This window comes from Neofelis nebulosa, chromosome 7 (assembly GCF_028018385.1).
Source record: "Neofelis nebulosa isolate mNeoNeb1 chromosome 7, mNeoNeb1.pri, whole genome shotgun sequence".
NCBI lineage: Eukaryota > Metazoa > Chordata > Mammalia > Carnivora > Felidae > Neofelis > Neofelis nebulosa.
In genome coordinates, this window is record NC_080788.1 from 120,623,827 (window position 1) to 120,642,344 (window position 18,518).

At 51.9% G+C, this 18,518-nt stretch overlaps 1 protein-coding gene across 3 annotated transcripts in view; it reads right to left on the minus strand.

Annotated features, from left to right (window-relative positions):
* LTBP2 (latent transforming growth factor beta binding protein 2) overlaps window positions 1–18,518 on the minus strand; it is a 106,308-nt gene that overhangs the window by 31,907 nt on the left and 55,883 nt on the right. For all 3 annotated transcript variants that reach the window (XM_058739665.1, XM_058739664.1, XM_058739666.1), the window contains exons 8-10: window positions 18,226–18,328; window positions 6,515–6,589; window positions 2,997–3,119 (exon numbers count right to left, since the gene is read on the minus strand). In XM_058739665.1, the coding sequence (XP_058595648.1) occupies window positions 2,997–3,119; window positions 6,515–6,589; window positions 18,226–18,328 (301 nt within the window). The remainder of the gene's footprint in view (window positions 1–2,996; window positions 3,120–6,514; window positions 6,590–18,225; window positions 18,329–18,518) is intronic.

Sequence of the window (18,518 nt, forward strand, 5' to 3'; positions counted from 1 at the left end):
GACAGAGTGCAAGGAGAGGAGAGACGGGGGTGGGGGGGACACAGAATCCGAAGCAGGCTCTGGGCTCTGAGCTGTCAGCATAGAGCCTGACATGGGGCTTGAACTCATGAACTGTGAGAGCATGAGCTGAGCCGATGTCAGACACTCAACTGACTGAGCCACCCAGGCGCCCCAATTTCTCTATTTTTAAATTGGAGTTTGCAAGGCTGGGAGATGTAGGTCTGGAGTGTCTGAGTGTCTGGTGGCCAACTTTGAAGGAATTATGAAATCAACACAAAGAAAACAGCAAGAGGCATCCTAAAGACACTGTGAATACCTGTATCCAACCAAGCCTAAGGCACACCTACCCCTGGACTTTGCAGTTGTGTGGAGCAATTAATTATTTTTCCTTGCGGTGGTTTGAGTTGGGTTTCTGTCACTTGCAACCCAAAGACTCCTGACTAATAAATATACTTTCTTCTTCCTCCTCCTCCTCCTCCTCCTCCTCCTCCTCCTCCTCCTCCTCCTCTTCTTCTTCTTCTTCTTCTTCTTCTTCTTCTTCTTCTTCTTCTTCTTCTTCTCCTTCTCCTCCTTCTTCTCCTTCTCCTCCTTCTTCTCCTTCTCCTCCTCCTCCTCTTCCTCCTCCTTCTCCTCCTCCTCCTCCTCCTCCTCCTCCTCCTCCTCCTCTTCTTCTTCTTCTTCTTCTTCTTCTTCTTCTTCTTCTTCTTCTTCTTCTTCTTCTTCTTTGTCTTTTCTTCTTCTTCTTCTTCTTCTTCTTCTTCTTCTTCTTCTTCTTCTTCTTCTTCTTCTCCTTCTCCTCCTTCTTCTCCTTCTCCTCCTCCTCCTCTTCCTCCTCCTTCTCCTCCTCCTCCTCCTCCTCCTTCTTCTTCTTCTTCTCCTTCTCCTACTCCTCCTTCTTCTCCTTCTCCTCCTCCTCCTCTTCCTCCTCCTTCTCCTCCTCCTCCTTCTTCTTCTTCTTCTTCTTCTTCTTCTTCTTCTTCTTCTTCTTCTCTTCTTCTTCTCCTCCTCCTCCTCCTCCTTCTCCTCCTCCTCCTCTTTCTTCTTCTTCTTCTTCTCCTTCTTCTTCTCCTTCTCCTTCTTCTCCTCCTCCTCCTCTCCTCCTCCTCTTCCTTCTCCCTCTCCCCCTTCTCCTCCTTCTCCTTCTTCTCCTTCTTCTTCTTAAAGTTTATTTATTTAAGTAATCTCTATACCCAACGTGGGGTTCAATGTCACGACCGTGAGATCAAGAGTCACATGAGATCAAGAGTCACAGGGGCCAGGCGCCCCCTGTCTGATATACTTTCTTCACAATGATGTATGTGAAGGTTCCTTGTCAAAGGTTATGTGCTACACACACAGGTCAATCACTGGTCAGTGCATGAGCCTGGGTCTCCAGGTATAATCTATGCTTCGAGCAGCTACTTCCCTTGCAATACTGTAGGGAATGGCTCAGTCCTTTTATTTATTTTTTTTAAGCTTATGTATTTATTTTGAGAGAGAGCACATGCACAAGTGGGGAAAGGGCAGAAAGGGAGAGGGAGAGAGAGAATCCCAAGCAGGCTCTGTACCACCAGTGTGGTGGCACTTGGTCCTTTTGAGCCCCAGGGTGGAGGTGACCCGGCTGAAAGTATCAGGAGACTGCCCCAGCACAGAGGGACCCTTGTAGACTGCCCTAACTGGCCCTGGTCAGGTGGCAGGGAAGAGGGCAAAGTTCAGAAATGAAGAGAAGAGAAACTTCATGCCTGCCCCTCTCTGCCTACAGGGAGGTAAATCATCAGCTGGAGGGGGTAACAGTAGGCAGGGAGAAACAATAAAGAACACCCAAGGGCCATCTCTGCCTCCCTGTATTAAGGCTTTCTTTCTGGCACTAACAAGTCAAAGTCACTTCAGGTGTGAAATATGCCTGCCTAATAAAGGAATCTTAAGTGGGGGGTGAGATGAGGAGAAAGTGCTATACGTCTCTTGAGGCCTTGATCACATGTCTGGTCACCGTCAAGTCTTCCTGAGAGCCGCCAGACGTGTTCTCCCCACTCTGGGATTCCTCACTCTCTGGGTGTCCCCTCTTAAGCCTTTTTTACTGTCTCCTCTCTCTGGAGACGCTTACTGGGTCCATTCTCCTCTTTCCCTTCACATGGACGCTCCCTCTGGGTGGCACTGGAGTCTTGCTCATCCTGTGGCCTCCCCAGACCCGGTACCTGGCGGTTTGTAGGCCGAGGGCTTGGCCAGCCCCAGGGAGCTCTGCTGAGCTGGGCTGCCACTTTCCAGATGCCAGTCGGGACTGGTTTTATTCAGTTCTGGTCGGGCCTCCCTGCCCAAGGAGAGCCCTGTCTGGGCCGTGGCGTCAGTCCTGCTATCTGGGGGTGCTGCCAGCCTGGGCCTCTCCTAGCAGGAAACCACACAGGCCGCTGGAAACAGCTGGCTGGGGGTACACACATGCACACATACAGACACACACAGTGCATACGCACACAGACACAGTGCTGATATGACCAGTGACGTGTATATATTCGTGGACCCGGACACGTTCCAAACCATAAGGGACCGCGCGTTTTAGGGAAAGGCCTGGGGGTCAGGCAGCAGGCCTTCACGCTCCAGACAGGCCCTTTAAGAAAGGGCTGCAGCCAAGTGACCAGGCTGCTAAGCTCGGGCCCTGGAAGAGGCAGCCACAGCTCAGCCAGACATCAGAACAGAGGTGACACACGCACCCGCCCCCTCAAAGTAAATGAGGCAACAGATAGGACAGAAAGGATTAGAGAATAAACAGAAGCAGAAAATCCCCAGCTGCAAAGCCCCCAAAGAAATGCCAAAAACCCAAACTGAAGTCGTAACCATCTCTGCTCCAGCAGGCGGGGGCAGATCAGTTCTTGTACATCGGGCCCAGCTCCCGGTTGAGACACAGGTCCCAGGCCTTGGGATGGAGCCTGGGGGAAATTACCGCTCTGGGCCTGGCCGGGGGACCCTGAGGGTCCCATCTTGCCTCCCTGTGTCCCCCACCCCTGGCCCCCGCCAGCACTTACACACACAGCGGCTCCTGGATGGGTCCAGCATGAGACCAGGCCTGCAGGTGCATAGGTAACTCCCCCTGGTGTTCACGCATTCCGAGTCCTTGCACAGGCCCAGGGTCAGGCACTCGTTGATATCTGTGGGGTTGGAGGAGGTGAGCGAGCGCCCGCCCCACCGAGGCTGGACGGAGGGGAGGGGCCGGTGCAGAGCTCTGCAAACACTTTCTCCAAAAAAAAAAAAAAAAAAAAAAAAAAGACAACAATGGAGCTGCCATCTATTAAGTGTGGTCCCTCTCTCTGTACCTCCGTTTCCTAATTCATAAAATGGGGACATTAATAGTAACTACCAGGGGCACCTGTATGGCTCAGTCGGTTGAGCGACTGACTTCAGCTCAGGTCATAATCTCACGGTTTGTGAGTTCGAGCCCCGCGTCGGGCTCTGTGCTGACAGCTCAGAGCCTGGAGCCTGCTTCGGATTCTGTGTCTCCCCCTCTCTCTGCCCCTCCCCCACTCATGCTCTGTCTCTCTCTGTCTCGGAAATAAACGCTTAAAAAATTTAAAAAAAAATAGTAACAACCAGATGGTCTTGTTAGGAGAATAAAACAAGATAAAAATTGCAAATCACTTAGTCCACTAACTGGTAATAATGGTCATAATATTAAAAGTGAATGTTTATTGAGTGCCTATTATGTGCCAGGTACCAGGCGAGGTGGCTTACCTATGATACCCCATTTAGTTCTTACCAATAATTTTATCAAGTAGGTCCACGGGGCTTCATCTTATAGGCGAGGAAGCAGGTTCCAGGAGTAACTTGCTTAAAGGCACCCAGCTAGTAAGTAGCATGCTGGGATGCATACGGTGGGGAGCAGATAAGGGCACAGTTTGGGCTGGAGAGTGGAGAACCATCTGCCCAGCCCCTCCTATTCAGCCTTCCTGGAGAGACTCTGAAGCATCTCTGCAGGTCTGGGGGACACATCCGCAGGACAGAGGGGCCCAGCAAGGTCGAGGAGGCAGGAGGCCAGAGGCTATGTTTCCAGGAGGCAGAAGGCCTCAGGCAGGCCCCACACATCCTCCAAGACCAGTGGGGGCACATGCTGTTCTTCAAACAAGGGAGTGACATTAGCTTCCCTTCTGATCTCAAAAACATTTCATGCTGGAAACTTCTTCCTGCCAAGGGGAAATCCCAACCCTTACTCAGCTCCAAGAAGTCTTGGTGATGGCACCCTTGTTGATGATGGTAAGTGAGGAAGATCCGTGAGGGGCAGATCTCCTGCCTCCAGGGCCGGGAGATTAGACATGGTGACCCAGTGTCACCAGAGTCGCATGCTCACCCATAGGCTTCAGGGAAGCCTGTGCAGTAAGCACAGGAATGAAGGGTTAGAAGATGGCCCAACTACTCTTTGGCAGGATACCCTGTTGGGAGGGAGGTGCCTGGGGAAATGCCACTGAGATCTAGGAAAGGGAACAGACCCACCTGCCCCTGGACTGTGGCCATAGTGATGTGTCTAAGTACCTAAATGCAAATCTGACATGCCTCTGGTCCCCATTCACCTCCTAGAGGGAGCTCCTAAGCCCTCACAGGGCATCCAATGCCCTCCACCATATTTCCCCACAGCCTGTGGGTGGGCAGCTGGCCCTGACAAGGCTCTGGGATGTCTGTGTCATCTCCTGTGGGCCCACAGGCTGTACTCCAGCCGGCCTAAACTGTTCCTTTGCTTGTGCTGTTTCCTCGGCCTGGAATGCCCGCATCCCCTTTAGTTGGTCACCTCTACTCATTCCTTAAGTCGAGGTGAGGTGTCACCTGAAGCGCCTCTCCTACCCTCCCAGTCTGGGAAGGGGTCCCCACCATGGGATCCCACAACACCCAGAACTTCTTTCCGGTGAGAGCACTTCTCCCGTGGGGTGTAATGGTTTAAGCGTCTGTATTCACCTGGGGCAGCTTCCGTGTTTATCTGTCACTGTGTACTAAGCACCTAGCACAATGCATGCAGCTCATGACAAGACCCCAAAATTGTCCCGTGGAAGGAGAGAAGGCTGGAGAAAGAGAGAGGAGGGTGATGCACACGGATGTAGAGGTGAGCAGGTCCCCTCCCAGATACGGAGACCAAGCCCACAGACATGGGAAGGGGGAGTTTTAAGGGGCAGGGTCTCCTGGGGGAGGGCCCCCTGGCTTCCTATATTCCTGAGGCTCCGTGGAGGGAGGGCTGAGAGCTCATTTGAAATCCTGGGAATAACTTTAATCCTGTGCACTGGGAAACCAGCCAGGAGGAGAGGCCACTGGGGACAGTTGAGATATGAATGGCCCTACTGTACCCTCCAAGGGCAAAACTGAAGACTTCTCTCCACACCCACTGTCTAGTGTACTAGTCCCCATTGCCCCCAGGGGAGTCTGACCTTGGGCTGGGTCAGAGGCCTGCCCTTTTTCCTGGTCCAAGCACTTTATCCATGGTCCAGAAATCCCCTTTGGGCCTGGCACCCCACAGCAGACACCCCAACCCCCCCCCACCCCGGCCCTGGACTCCCTCAGATCCCTCTCTCCTGAAGACGCCTCCGGGGGAGGTACCTAGGAAGCCATCTGGGTCAATCCCCTGTCTCTAACCCAGCTTCATTCAAAGCAAGTCATACAGACAGCAGTGTGTCTAGTTCCCCAAAGGGGAGGCTGCCTCAGCTCCCCACTGACCTCTGTCAGCCTCAGGAGCCTCCCAGCTGGAAGGCCCTGCTCACCTCTCCTACCGCCAGGCCCATAGCCAACAGCGGCTCCCTGCTCAGAGCCTTAGCGGTGCAGTGGTAACAGCTGCCCCTCAGTGAAGGCTTCTGGACCCTCAGTCATCCTGGTCCCACTCCCCATCTCCACTGGAACTCCCTGTAGTGACAAAGCCATAGCTGAGACCCACCTCCCACCCATCTGTCCTAAGATGCCTCTGGGCCTTGCCCCTCTGGGGGCTCTGTAATGCAGAGTGCTCCAGGCCTTGGTTGGCCTTAGAGAGCCTGTCAGCCAGGCCAGCAAGGATCATGGGCTAGACTTTATGGCCCCCCTGTTCCCTCTTTCTTCCCCCTCCTAGCTGTGGGAGGCAGGTATGAGTAGCTGAAGGTGCGGTGCTGGGGAAAGTCCAGAGAGGTCCCCATCAACTCAGGCTGACTTGATCCTGGAGTCAAAAGTCCTCCCAATCCAGGGAGATTGGCCCAGGAGGTGAGTAAACATGTAGGGACCAGGGCAGTACCTTCACACACAGACCCACAGCTCTAGAGACCCACCTGGCCCAGGTCCAGTGGGGACAGGTGGAGATGGGAGGAGGGACAGGCTCAGCTCCCAGGTCCTTTCTAGGCTTGCTCTATCATTATCTCCCCGACTTCCTTAGGCTCCTGGAACCAGCAGACCCCATAGCATTCCCAAGCTGGGGCTTAGCGGTACCCAGAGAAGACCACTCAGCGACACCATTCCTTCTGTCTGGGGATGGGGGTAGTGCCCCGGCATCATCAGACCTTCATCATTTCCCCTCCCCAAGCCCAGCCCTGGCCCCGGTCATCCTTACCTTGGCAGTGAGTGAGATTCAGTCTCTTGTACCCTTGGGGACACTCCAGCTGGCCATTTTCAACCACCGGCGAGGCTAAGGAGTGAAGATATAGATGGGCCTCACTGGAAGGCCCTTGGGTTCCCCTGTCACTCATGCTGAAAAGTGGGGTACAACCCACTCCACAGCTGTGAGGCTCTGTCCCCCCAAGTCACCACTGTGGGTAGCTGTGATGACATCTTGGCTGCAATCCCTTCCCTGGCTCTCACCAGGTTACCCTTGGCCCAACTTGCTCTTACTAGAAATGACCCTCAGTGACTATATTCTTGTATATATCAATGTTATACACTATAATGTGATTAAACAAGCTTTGTTTGTTTATTTATCTAATTTTTTTTTGGGGGGGTTTCAAGTCATTATAGATTTACAGGAAGTTACAAAAAACAGTCACAGAGAAGTCCTACGTGTCCATCACCCCGCTTCTCCTAATAGGTTACATCTTATGTAACGATGGTTATTTTATTAGTTTTTAAACCTCTAGACACAACAATTCACAGTCTAATTCTAAGTTCTGTTTATTTTGATACTTGGTGTTAATGCTGCCATAGCCGACAAGGTATCTCAGCTCAAGATGGAAGAAGGCCATCCTTGATTGCACTCATGAAACCACACTATTCATTTTTCACTCACATTCACCAACTGTGTGATGCTGGTGTTGAAATTTGGCTGGTAGCTTTCCATCTCCCCTGAGGTCAGCTAGTGGTTCCTAACAGATGTAAGGTACATTAGAAAATTCCAGTTTTCCAGTTTTTTAAGTGTGCAAATGGAGTTGGCTTCTAGCAACAAATCCCGTAACGATGGAACTGTTTCCAAACATCCATTTTCAAAAGGTTCTCTCTGTGGTACAAGTCTCTTGACCAGCAGCCCTTGCCTGAAGTGAAAAGCAGACAAAACCGGGCAATGTCTGACTCTAGACTGACCAACAAGGAAATAAGTCTCAGAATTCTGGTGCTGACACCCGCCCTACCTGATCGCACAGTGTTCTCCTGTACGTTAAAGAGAAAAAAGTGCTTTGAAAAAGAAAAACCTATTTAAAAACAGGGAAGACATTTCTATTCCTTTGGGGGGATGGACTGGCGTGTCAGCCTCCAGAGGAATACTTGGAAGGGTTTGGCTTTTTTTGGGGTTTGTCTGGTTGGTTGGTTTTTCTTGAAAAGCTCTAGCAGGTAGCGGATTACTGACAGCCATCTGTCATCATAGAAAAAGGCAGCAGATGTGAAACACCCATTTTTTTTTTTTCCAAAAGAATAGCTCATCTATAAGTCTGACCATTTCTTTGCCAAGACATAGCCCGCAATTCTCAAGGGGTCCAGGGATTTTCGTGATGTTTTGACATCACGTTCCATAAAAATGCCATTCGATTTTAAAGGTCTTGTTTCATAGAGCGAACCGCATGATGACTTCCTCTAGCAATTTGTCTCCTTCTGACTTTCACTTCCTCGGGGCAATAGCTTGTCTGTGAGTGCTGCGGTGAGGGAATTTTCCATAGAGTGCTCTCCACCTCTATGACTTCACCTGGATTCCTTTTTATTCCAGTCAGGGCATCAGCAACGACCCTTACGGAGTTGGTGGAAAAGCTTACTTTTATTCAAGAAGTCATTTAACGTTTGGGAATATATGCCTGGGGGTTGATCCTTTCTTTAGTTGCTTGCACAAAGATAATTCTTCATGTGTTTTATTGTGGAAATAGATTCTCGCAAATACCGAGAGACACGTTAGAGGTACCTATACTTCCATCCAATTATACAGCAAAGTTTGAGCATCTTGGAGTTTTTAAATGTGTTTCTAATCCAGATGGCTTTTACTCTATCATTAGCTGCTGTTTCCCAGCACATTCTGTTTTCTTCCTCCCTCCCTCCTTTCCTTCCTTCTTTCTTTCAAGTGTGAGTGGGGGGTGGGGGGGGGAGAGAGAGAGAAAGAGAGAGAGAGAGAGAGAGAGAGAGAGAGAATCCCAAGCAGACTCCGCGCCCAGCAAGGAGCCCCATGAGGGACTCCATCTCACAACTGTGAGATCATGACCTGAGCCACAATCAAGAGTCGGACTCTTAACCAATGGAGCCACTCAGGCGCCCCCAGGGCAAAGTCTGTTATTAACGATATATTATTTCATACAGCCTTCTTGATCATTTGGACTCTGGGGTCCGTTTTGGGTCATGTCTAAGAGGTCCTGATCATTTTTACTTTGGAACATGGTTGATTACATGTCAGAGGAGAAGCGGCAGCATTGAATTAAAAAAAAAAATCATTACTTGGCGATTACGCTATCAGTATTATTTTGAATCCTGTTTCTTTGCAGGAATTTTTTTTAGAGTCACTTCTCCCCGTGGCGAGGGTTGTTTTCGTTAAAACCTGACAACATAATTGAAAGACCCCGTAAACCCAGCACTGTTGTGGGTTACGTGTTGTGATAGGCCAGACACAAACAAGAGGAGGTGCCATGTTTTTCTGGAACCTTCTCTTCCCTGAGGACACTCCACAGGCCAAACACGACGTCCCACAGTCTGCCATACAGACCAAGCAAGGATATAAATTAGTAAAGCTTAATTTTTTTTTTTCACATTCAAAAAAATCGTCAGTGGAATTTGTAAAATCTTTTCCCACTGTGGACGACAGTCTTGCTCAGGGTTGACAGGTCGTTCCACGGTGGGGACTGGGCTGCGGCCCAGTGGAGATAAATGAGGATTCTGAACACGCCGCTATTGAGACAGAGGGATGGGAGTGAGGTTGGGAAACGTTAGCGCCCCTGGCAGGGGGCCCGGTGGCATCGGCTGAGGACAGGGAGGAGGAAAGGGAGAGGGGAAGTTGTTTGGAGAAACTCAGAAAGCAAGCTGATTAGATGCAGCCTGCAACCATTATGAGGAGCAGAAGGTGGGAAAGAATAATGCAAGGCCGATGCCAGAACATCTGGACGGGGCTTTGGAGCTGCAAGGCCACTGGTACATAGAATCCTGTTTCCCACACAATGACCTGCAAGGCAGGGAGCATTATCCCCATTTTACAGATTAGGAAAGCGTAGCTCAGAGGGGGCCGAGTAGCGGTTGAACCCAAGCCTCTGGCTGCGAAGGCCACATCCCTCGCGTGCCGCTCTGCTGAAAGCGGGCAGGAGAGAGGGGCCAGGGGGCCAGGGTGGCACCAAGATGTCAGGGGGGGAATCGTGAGGCAGAAGGACCCCGCTTTCTCAGCGAGTGGGAGATGAGTGGTCCGAGCTGGGATTAAAGCCAGGAACCAGGGTGGAACAACAGCGGGCACCTTCAGGGCACCGCGAGAACCTGGGGAAGGTGGCAACTGAGAAAGCTGTGTTCATTCATTCGTCCAGATTCATGTGCTTTTCTTATAAAGTGATTTCTTTTCCAGAGGGCTCTGCCCTCTTGCTGGCCTTAAGAGAAACTGTTGGGGGCGCCTGGACGGCTCAGTCGGTTAGGTTAAGCATCCAACTTTAGGTCATGTCATGATCTGGCAGTTTGTCAGTTCAAGCCCTGAATCAGGCTCTGTGCTGACAGCTCAGAGCCTGGAGCCTGCTTCGGATTCTGTGTCTCCCCCTCTCCCTGCCCCTCCCCTGCTCACGCTCCATCTCTTTCCCTCTCAAAAATAAATGCATGTTAAAGAAGAAGAAGAAGAAGGAAGAGGAGGAGGAGGAGGAGGAGGAGGAGGAGGAGGAGGAGGAGGAAAGAGAAACTGTTGGATGGATAAGCATCTGTGAAGGCAGGCTTCTGGGGAGGAATGCATTTCAAAGCCGCTGTCCCTGGTGAAACTCCCATTTTGCCAGCAACCCCGACCTGATCCCAAAGAGGGCCCCGAGACCTGTCTCCACACCTCACAGAGGCCACCTACGAGCTTCTGTAAGAGCAAGTGCAGCATCCAATCTAGAAAAGTCAGTTTCAATCTAGTGGGGGGGGGGGGGGGGATAGAAGGCTGAAGTTTATTTTTTTAATTTACTTATTTTGAGATAGATGATGAAAGAAAGAAAGAAAGAAAGAAAGAAAGAAAGAAAGAAAGAAAGAAAGAAAGAAAGAAAGAAAGAAAGAAAGAAAGAAAGAAAGAAAGAATCCCAAGCAGGTTCCGGGTTGTCAGCGCAGAGCCCGATGTGGGGCTCAATCTCACGACCTGTGAGATCACGGCCTGAGCTGAAACCAAGAGTCGGATGCTTAACCGACTGAGCCACCCAGGCACCCCTAGAAGGCTGAAGTTTAGACAGCCATGTGGAAGGGAGAACCTTGGCTCAGGTGGAACCCAGCACCCACCTGCGGCTCCAGGAGTGATCTTGGCAGCCAGTGAGCTGTGATTCATGGTGAGGGGGGAGGGCAGGCGCCACCACCCCTGCCACCCACCCTAGGTTGCCTCCCAAGTGCTCTCAACACACTCAGGCCTTCCTTTTTCTTGACACTTAAAATGCTTTGTTGCGACCGCCTGTTTGCTTGCCCATCTCCCCCGCTGAAGTGTAAGCTCCTTGAGTTCAGGGACCCTGTCTTATTGTTGCCATGTCTCTAGAGCCAAGCACAGCACGCGGAACACTAGAGGCACTCAGTCAAAGTGGGATGACTAATAATAGCAAACACTAAAATGGCACTTACGATGGGCCAGGCTTTGTTATAAAGTCCTTACGTGTATTAACTTATTTGATCCTCATAACAGCCCTTGAGGGGACTTACTGATATTGTCCCCATTTTATGGATGAGCAAACTGAGGTCCAGAGAGGTCAGGAAACAGGCCCCAGGTCTCCCAGCTGGTGGGTGGTGCTGGGATTATGAACGCAGGCCGTCTGCCTCCAGAGGATAAATTCTGAACCATTCCTCTCTACTGCCTCCAAATAAATAAATGCATGAACTCATGACAAGCCTCAGGAATTATCTAGGTCAGGAATCCTAGGGTCCGCAGGCTACAGGGAGATGTGTGTCCATCAGGAAATATATCACCCTTCTTGGAAACCTCTCTTCCCTTTTTCTTGAAACAAGGGACCAGGAGAGCGACTGGGAAAAACGAAGGCAGCGGTACCCAGATGGAGGTCAGAAGAACTACTCAGATGTTGGGTAAATGCCCCACAAGGTCTACAACCGAAGTGCCATGCAGAATCAGTAAAGGCAATGGGTAAGAACCCGCACTACCCCTCATGGCCCCTCGGCCAACACGAGGGGAAGACAGCGGGTCGGAAAGCAGAGAGAGGTAGGTCTGGAAATCGAGAGGCTCAGCTACGCTTCCCACAGGTGCTTCGCAGAGATACGTGGAGAGCAGCTGCCGGTGACCTTGAGGTTGGGCCTCTTAGGCCTGAGAAAGCCCAAGCGGCTGCTGAGGGGTCAGCCGGGATCAACCTGAACTCCAAGGAGTCTGAGCATCACAAAATGCCCACGAAGCCTGTAGAGTGGAGGTGTGTACCCCTCCTGCCTAAGGAAACCCGGGCCTTGGGGGCCAGAACCTGCCATCTCTGGGGCCCCTGACCCCAGCCCTGTTTACTCACTACCGCACCTGAGCTGGCTCATACACCGGGGAAGGAAGCAGAGGGGTCCCTGGCGGCAGTCTGCCGCTGCCCCGCTGGCTCTCTCCCTTGGCTGCTGGGACTCCCCAGGAGGTCTCAACCAGGACCGACTAATTGCTGGAGACAGTTTTGGCCCTGACTCTACGACAGAGCTCAGGGAGGAGTTGGTGGAGACATATGTCTGGCCACGGAGCTGTTTACAAGCCACGCTGATCTCAGCCCGTGATGACAGATGACCACAGCAGGGAGTTGTGGAGGGTGCCCGGCCACACACGCTTCTGCCAGAGAACAGACGGACACACACACACGCACACACACACACACACACACCCTGGATGAGGCTAAGCTCGATGCACCGGGGCATGTGAGCGCATTGGTGCTGAATACTCCATTTGCAAACCTCAGGTGGGTAAGCTGGAAAGAAACTTCTGCTCCCCCAGAGCAGTGAAAGGAGTGTGGGTCCTGGGGCAGCCAGACCCACACTGAATCCCTGGCTCTACTCTGACTAGCTGTGTGACCTGGCACACATCTCTTAACCTGTTTCGGTCTTAATTTTTTCATCTGCACAGGTGGGGACAGACACTCCGTGTCATGGCTCGTGAAGGTCAACTGTACTGAAACAATCAGTGTCATTGAAGCTAGCACCGTGCCTAGCAAAGTCCCTGCAGATGCTCCCCAACACTTAGTTCCTCTCTCTTCCTTTCCTTCCCTCCCTCCCTCCCTCCCTCCCTCTATGCTCTCTCCCTCCCTCCCTTCCTCCCTTCCTTCCTTCCATAACACAGTTTCAAGGACAGCAAGCTGGCTGCTGCCCCTCATTGGCTGGAGACACTTGGGCAAATGACTCAACCTCTCTGAGTTTGTTATCGGTAAAATGTGGAAGACAATTCCTTCCTTGGGGCTATTGTGAATGCTGTTGTGCAAAACCCCGAGCATGATACTTGTCACACACTGGTGATTATTATAATGTTCGTTATTCCAGATTTTCTGCTTGGTGAGGTCCTAATGGATCCCCTCAAGGATTGTGGAAATCGCACCCAAAGATGGGCTCTGACTGCTTCCTTGGGGCAGCACTAGACCCAAAGAAGGTATCTTGGTTACCGCAAGCAATGAGGTAGAGAGGGGTCTGGTCAGACCCTTGGCTCAGACAGGCGCCACTCCAGCCAACCCCACCACAGCCCTCCCTGGACCTCTCCAGGCCAGAGATGCCACGTGTCGGTGACACCGCTCTGGGGTAAGGAGGGCGCTAACTTGAGCTGAGGCACAACTCCCAGGAGGCCTCGAGTCCCTTGGAAGAAGCTTTCAGAACATCCCCGAGCCAGAGAGACACTGCTTTTTCGTCAGCCCAACAACTGGAATTCTGAAAAATCCCATTTCTTTAGGGCAGGAGACTGGGCGTCTCACCCGGAGTCCCAGAGAACAGGAGCCCCACCCCAGCACAGCTGTTCCCTAAGCCGGGGTCCTCTGGTTGAACAAATTCTCTAAGCCAAGTGCACACGAGGCCACACGAGAGGAAGATTACGGGCTGGTTAGAGGCAGGGGTCCCGAGTCACGGGCACACAATTTCCCCTTCTGGAAAATGAAGACAGTCACACCCAACGCCCAGAGACAGGGTCAGGATGCGGCGGAATGAGGAAGTACTTAACATCGGGGCCTGGCACTTGCTAAGTGCTCCAAAGAAACGGTTGCTAATGATGATGGTGATGATAACGAGGTTGCTGCAGTGACTTGCCCTCTGGTGCTCTCTGCCCCAAATCCTGCCAATTGCCTGTGTCCCCTCACATACCCACCCTCTCCGGGGGTTGGCCTCACCTGAAGCAGTCCCCGCGGCAAGGGCCCTGGTAAAACCCAGGCAAACCAAAGCTTTCTTTCTACTGAGGGTTTCAAATACATTTGCAGACATAAATAGTAAACCTCCATTCCCTCAAAAATAAATTTCCTTTCCCAACTCCTTCCACGAACCTGTTCTTAGGAGCCAAACTCTCTGTGGCAGAGAGCTCAGTTCTTCTGGGCACACCCCATTATATCGTTGGGTTTTGATAAACTGCGGTTTTGGGGTTTGGTTTTTGGGTTTTTGTTTTTGAGAGAGAGAGAGAGAGAGAGAGAGAGGACACAAGCTGGGGGGAGGGGCAGAGGGAAAGAGAGAAACTCCCAAGCAGGTTCCACCCTCAGCGTGGAGCCTGACACGGGGCTTGATCCCACAACCCTGGGATCATGGCCTCAACCAAAATCAACCGACGGAGCCACCCTGGCACGCCCAATGAGCTGCAGTTTTTAATAAGCTGTTGCTTGTGCTTCGAATTGAGCTCTGCTCACCAGAAACATCCTCACATTGGCTTTAGCCCTCCAAGAACCACAGGTAACAATCCCACCAGCTTCCCTCTGGGACAATTCTTTTAACGCATCTCCGTGAACCCTTAGGCCTGAGCTTCAGGTAGCTGCCCTGCCTGTCTATTCTATCCCAATCTTCTTGAGGGATGTCCTTTGGGCACAAATAACTCATGAAACACAATCCTGGGCAGCCCCCTCTTGGCTGTGAACTCCTAGTCAAACGTCCTGAGTGTTGCTGTCTTTGGGCAGGCCTAACCCTCCCCAGAATGATTAGGGAGACCTTGGTCAGCTGAGAATCACTCTGTGGTGTGAAGCCTTGCTCCCCTGTCCTAGCTGCATGACCTTGGACAAGTTCCTCAGCCCTCTCTGAGCTTCATTTGTCAAGTGGGGATAAAGACTCTTAGCTCAAAGGTGGTTGCAACAATTTGGTGAGGTCAGGCAAGTGAAGAGACGTGCATAGGGTAAAAGTTCAGCATCCAGTGACTATTATTGTTTTTTTTTTTTTTTTTAATTTTAAATTTTTTTTTTTCAACATTTTTTATTTATTTTTGGGACAGAGAGAGACAGAGCATGAACGGGGGAGGGGCAGAGAGAGAGGGAGACACAGAATCTGAAACAGGCTCCAGGCTCCGAGCCATCAGCCCAGAGCCTGACGCGGGGCTCGAACTCACGGACCGCGAGATCGTGACCTGGCTGAAGTCGGACGCGTAACCGACTGCGCCACCCAGGCGCCCCACTATTATTGTTTTTAAGATGGAAAGATGCAGAACTCCTTGAGGGGCAGAGCAAGAGAATCAGCAGTCCCTGGAGGTACAGGGAGGGGCCTGGGTTTTGAGGTGAACTCATCCCATGCCAGGTGGATGGACGGATCATCTCGCGGCAAACAGCTGGAGCTCAGAGTGCCAGCCACGCCTGCCCGAGCAAAGGGGCCTTGGGGTTGACACAGCCAATGCCAAGCCAGATGGGACAGCGGCCAACTTTCCAGTCGACCCAGATGTCTGTCTTTCTCAGACAGAAACTCAAAAATGTGGCCTCAATCAAAGTGGCTTTTGAGAGCTGTGTGCTCTTTGGACCCAGCAGGGGAACTGCAGAATCTTCGAAAAACTCCCAACGGTTAGGAAGACGTGGCTGGGGTTGGGTCCTGGAAGGTCAGCTGTATCTGCCACTCAGAGTGGAGGGAGAAGGGAGGGGATCTTAGGCTCCCCGAGCCGAGCCATCTCCCGGAGAAAGAGGAATTTTTGCGGAAGAGAAGGGATTTGTCTGTGTCATGTAAATGAGACTTCAAGGCAATTCTTTTCCTCCTCAGAAATAGCATCATTCTGCAGGAGACTTTGACCGTCCAGCATGGAACCTCAGAAGCCAAAAGGACTTAGAGGAAGCCATGAACTCACATAGCTCCCTGGCTGTTGGCTTTATTATTCCCCTCACCCCCTGATCCTGCTAGATGAACAGGATGACAAAGCTCTTCCCCGAGGGACACAGCCTTATTTCACCAGAAGACAAGTAGAGGCTCAGAGGGGCAAAGCCCCCGGGCCTGGGAATGTTCTCGAACACCGAAGTCCTGCCTGTCTTGCCAACCATTCCCAAACCCACCCCAGCAGCGTAACTTTTCTTCCGCTGTCTCTTGCACTGTAGCCTGCTAGTCATGCCTACTTAGAGAAACATCTATCCCCCACCCGCAGCCCCAGGCTCAGTCTGGCACCCTGTCAACACACACAAGGCTCCTCAGTCTTAGCCTGTCTCTATACGATGCCCAGCTGCACTTTAATGTGTTTTAAATGTTTGCGTTCCCTGGTCTTTGTTATTTCTTGCTTGGTGTGCTGGAATGCTTCACACTCTAGGGTTTGCACCCTGGTGCCCAGCTTGCTGAGATGTGCTGAACACAGTGGGGGAAGGGGGTGGGAGGCATTAACCGGGCCAGGGAGGAGGTGAGGGCACAGACTTGGGTGTGCTGTGCTCTAGGAAATGTCGCTCACTCTCTTGGTCTCACCTGCCTCTGCAATTCCCTTGGGTTGTTTGTTAAGCTCTTTCCCATCTTATTGGTCTACTCTAATAATTCTTCAGCTCTCATCCTGGATGTCACCTCCTACAAGAAGCTTTGCCGGATCCATAAGTTTGAGGTAGGATCTTCTACTGCACAGGGAACAGATGTGCAGGTTGTGCACTGCACAAAAGCACCACATCTACGAGAATCGCTGGCATCCTAGATTTGTATTTGTAAAGACCGTTTGGAACAAATGGAAGTAGAACCTTCCTCTAATTTGTACAGAGGTGCCATAGGACCTATCAGTGGTCCCGGTTCTGCCGTCTGTGTTCCCACAGCACTTGACATGTGTCTAGTTAGCACTACCTGTATATACCCCCCACACCTCAGACTGTAAGCTTGGAGAAAGGAGGCACTGCTTCTGCCTCATTCTCCACTGTCTTTCCAGGGCCTGCACACTAGGGACGCTTCAGATGGGTGCTTCGTTAATGTCAGTATCTGTTGACTGAATGGAATGTGGGATACGGGAGTCTCAAGGGTGGGCCTAACTAGAAGGAACAGAAATGGGTTGGGCAGGGGGTGGAGAAGAAAAGGGGTGAACCGATCTGTGAGCTGCAGGGGGAGATGCTGAGCAGGTCAAGGCCTTGCCCCTGCCCACCTCCCGCCCCCCGCCCCCCAACCATGAGCCAGTGTCGTGTGTCCATTCTCTTTTCCCTTTTTAGAGGTATACTTTTTAGCAATTATAACAACAGCTACTGTTTATTGACCTAATGCTAAGGACACGCATCCTCTACGCTCCAGAGCAGCCCTACTGGGACTATCACTGTCTTCATCGTGCGGATTGGAGACGGCGCAGAGAAGAGGTCAGCCAGCAGAACTGAGACTGGTACCTATGAGTTGCACGCTCAAGCCCGGAAGCTGAATGCTACCCTCTGCTGCTTTGCCAAAAGTTCCATCGCACTGCAAAACCACCCATACTTAGTTTTAATTTGGAAAATACGGTCACTGCCCCACAACCAAGTCTGAAGTTAGGAACAGCCCTGTCCCTCCCACCTTTAGGCTCCAGGCCAGACCCCCTACGGAGCCAACCCACCAAGTCAACTGTTGACAGGCAAAAGAAATACATGCCAGGCCTGGGCCCAGGCCCAGGAGTGGGGTCTGGAGGGAGAAGACGGGCTGAGCGGGCAGAAGCCATACTCAGGCACGGGCACCTCATCACCCACCTCCCAGTTGTAAGGTAGATGTCTATGAGAGCAGCATGAATGGGCCTTTTGCTGACTCCAAAAGCCTCTGTGCTTGGCCCACACAAGGCACCTGGTGAGCATTTGCTGAATAAGTGAACGAATCAACGAACGAATGAATACATGTTAGGTTTGCCCACCATCCGAAAGAGGGCAGGGAACTGGGTGTCCCATATCCCAAGGCAGAGGGCATTCTGGGACAGACACTCAACCCGGACTGGGTTGGAGAGACAGGAAGCAAGGCGGTGAAGACGAGTCCTGGAGGCCCCATCAAGGAAAGAATGAGGGAAACGCTGAGTCACTAAGTCAAGATCACTGGGCCCCTGATACGTGGGCAGGTAGGTATGTAGAAGGGGGCCGAGGGGTAGAAGGGGGCCCAGTATGGGACAGGATCCTTAAAGTCTGAGCAAGAACAGCTAGCAAGAGGGAGGAACCCCTCCCAGGCAATCAGATAGAGCAGGCAGTCCAGGCTGCATGTGCTGTCGGGAGCCTCAGCCACCAGCCAGAAGCACCCTCAGAGCAGATCTGGAAAGCCTGCCCAGTTTACCAGCCTGTTCTACCTGCCTGGCCTCTGAGACCCCGATGGGAGATGAAGTGAAGGCCAGGCCTTGGGAAAGCTTCACCCCAGACCCTGGCACCTAGCACTCACCTGGTCTGGGTGGGCACGGGACACACGAGGTCACCCCCCAGAAGGCTCCCACACTGCCACAGCAATCCTCTTGGGCAGTCAGCTCCAGCAAGGGGTTGGCACACTGGAAAAGAGACCGTGGACACCCATCAAACCCTTCCCTGCCGTGCACAGAAATGTCCCAGGAAAACCCCAGACAGGAGCTCAACCCCAATTTCCTGCTACAGGATGCCTCCACCCGAGGGAGGAGAGAAGAGAGTCAGATGATGTCCCGGCAGAAAACAAAGAGACCTGCAGTCTATTCTACCAAACCC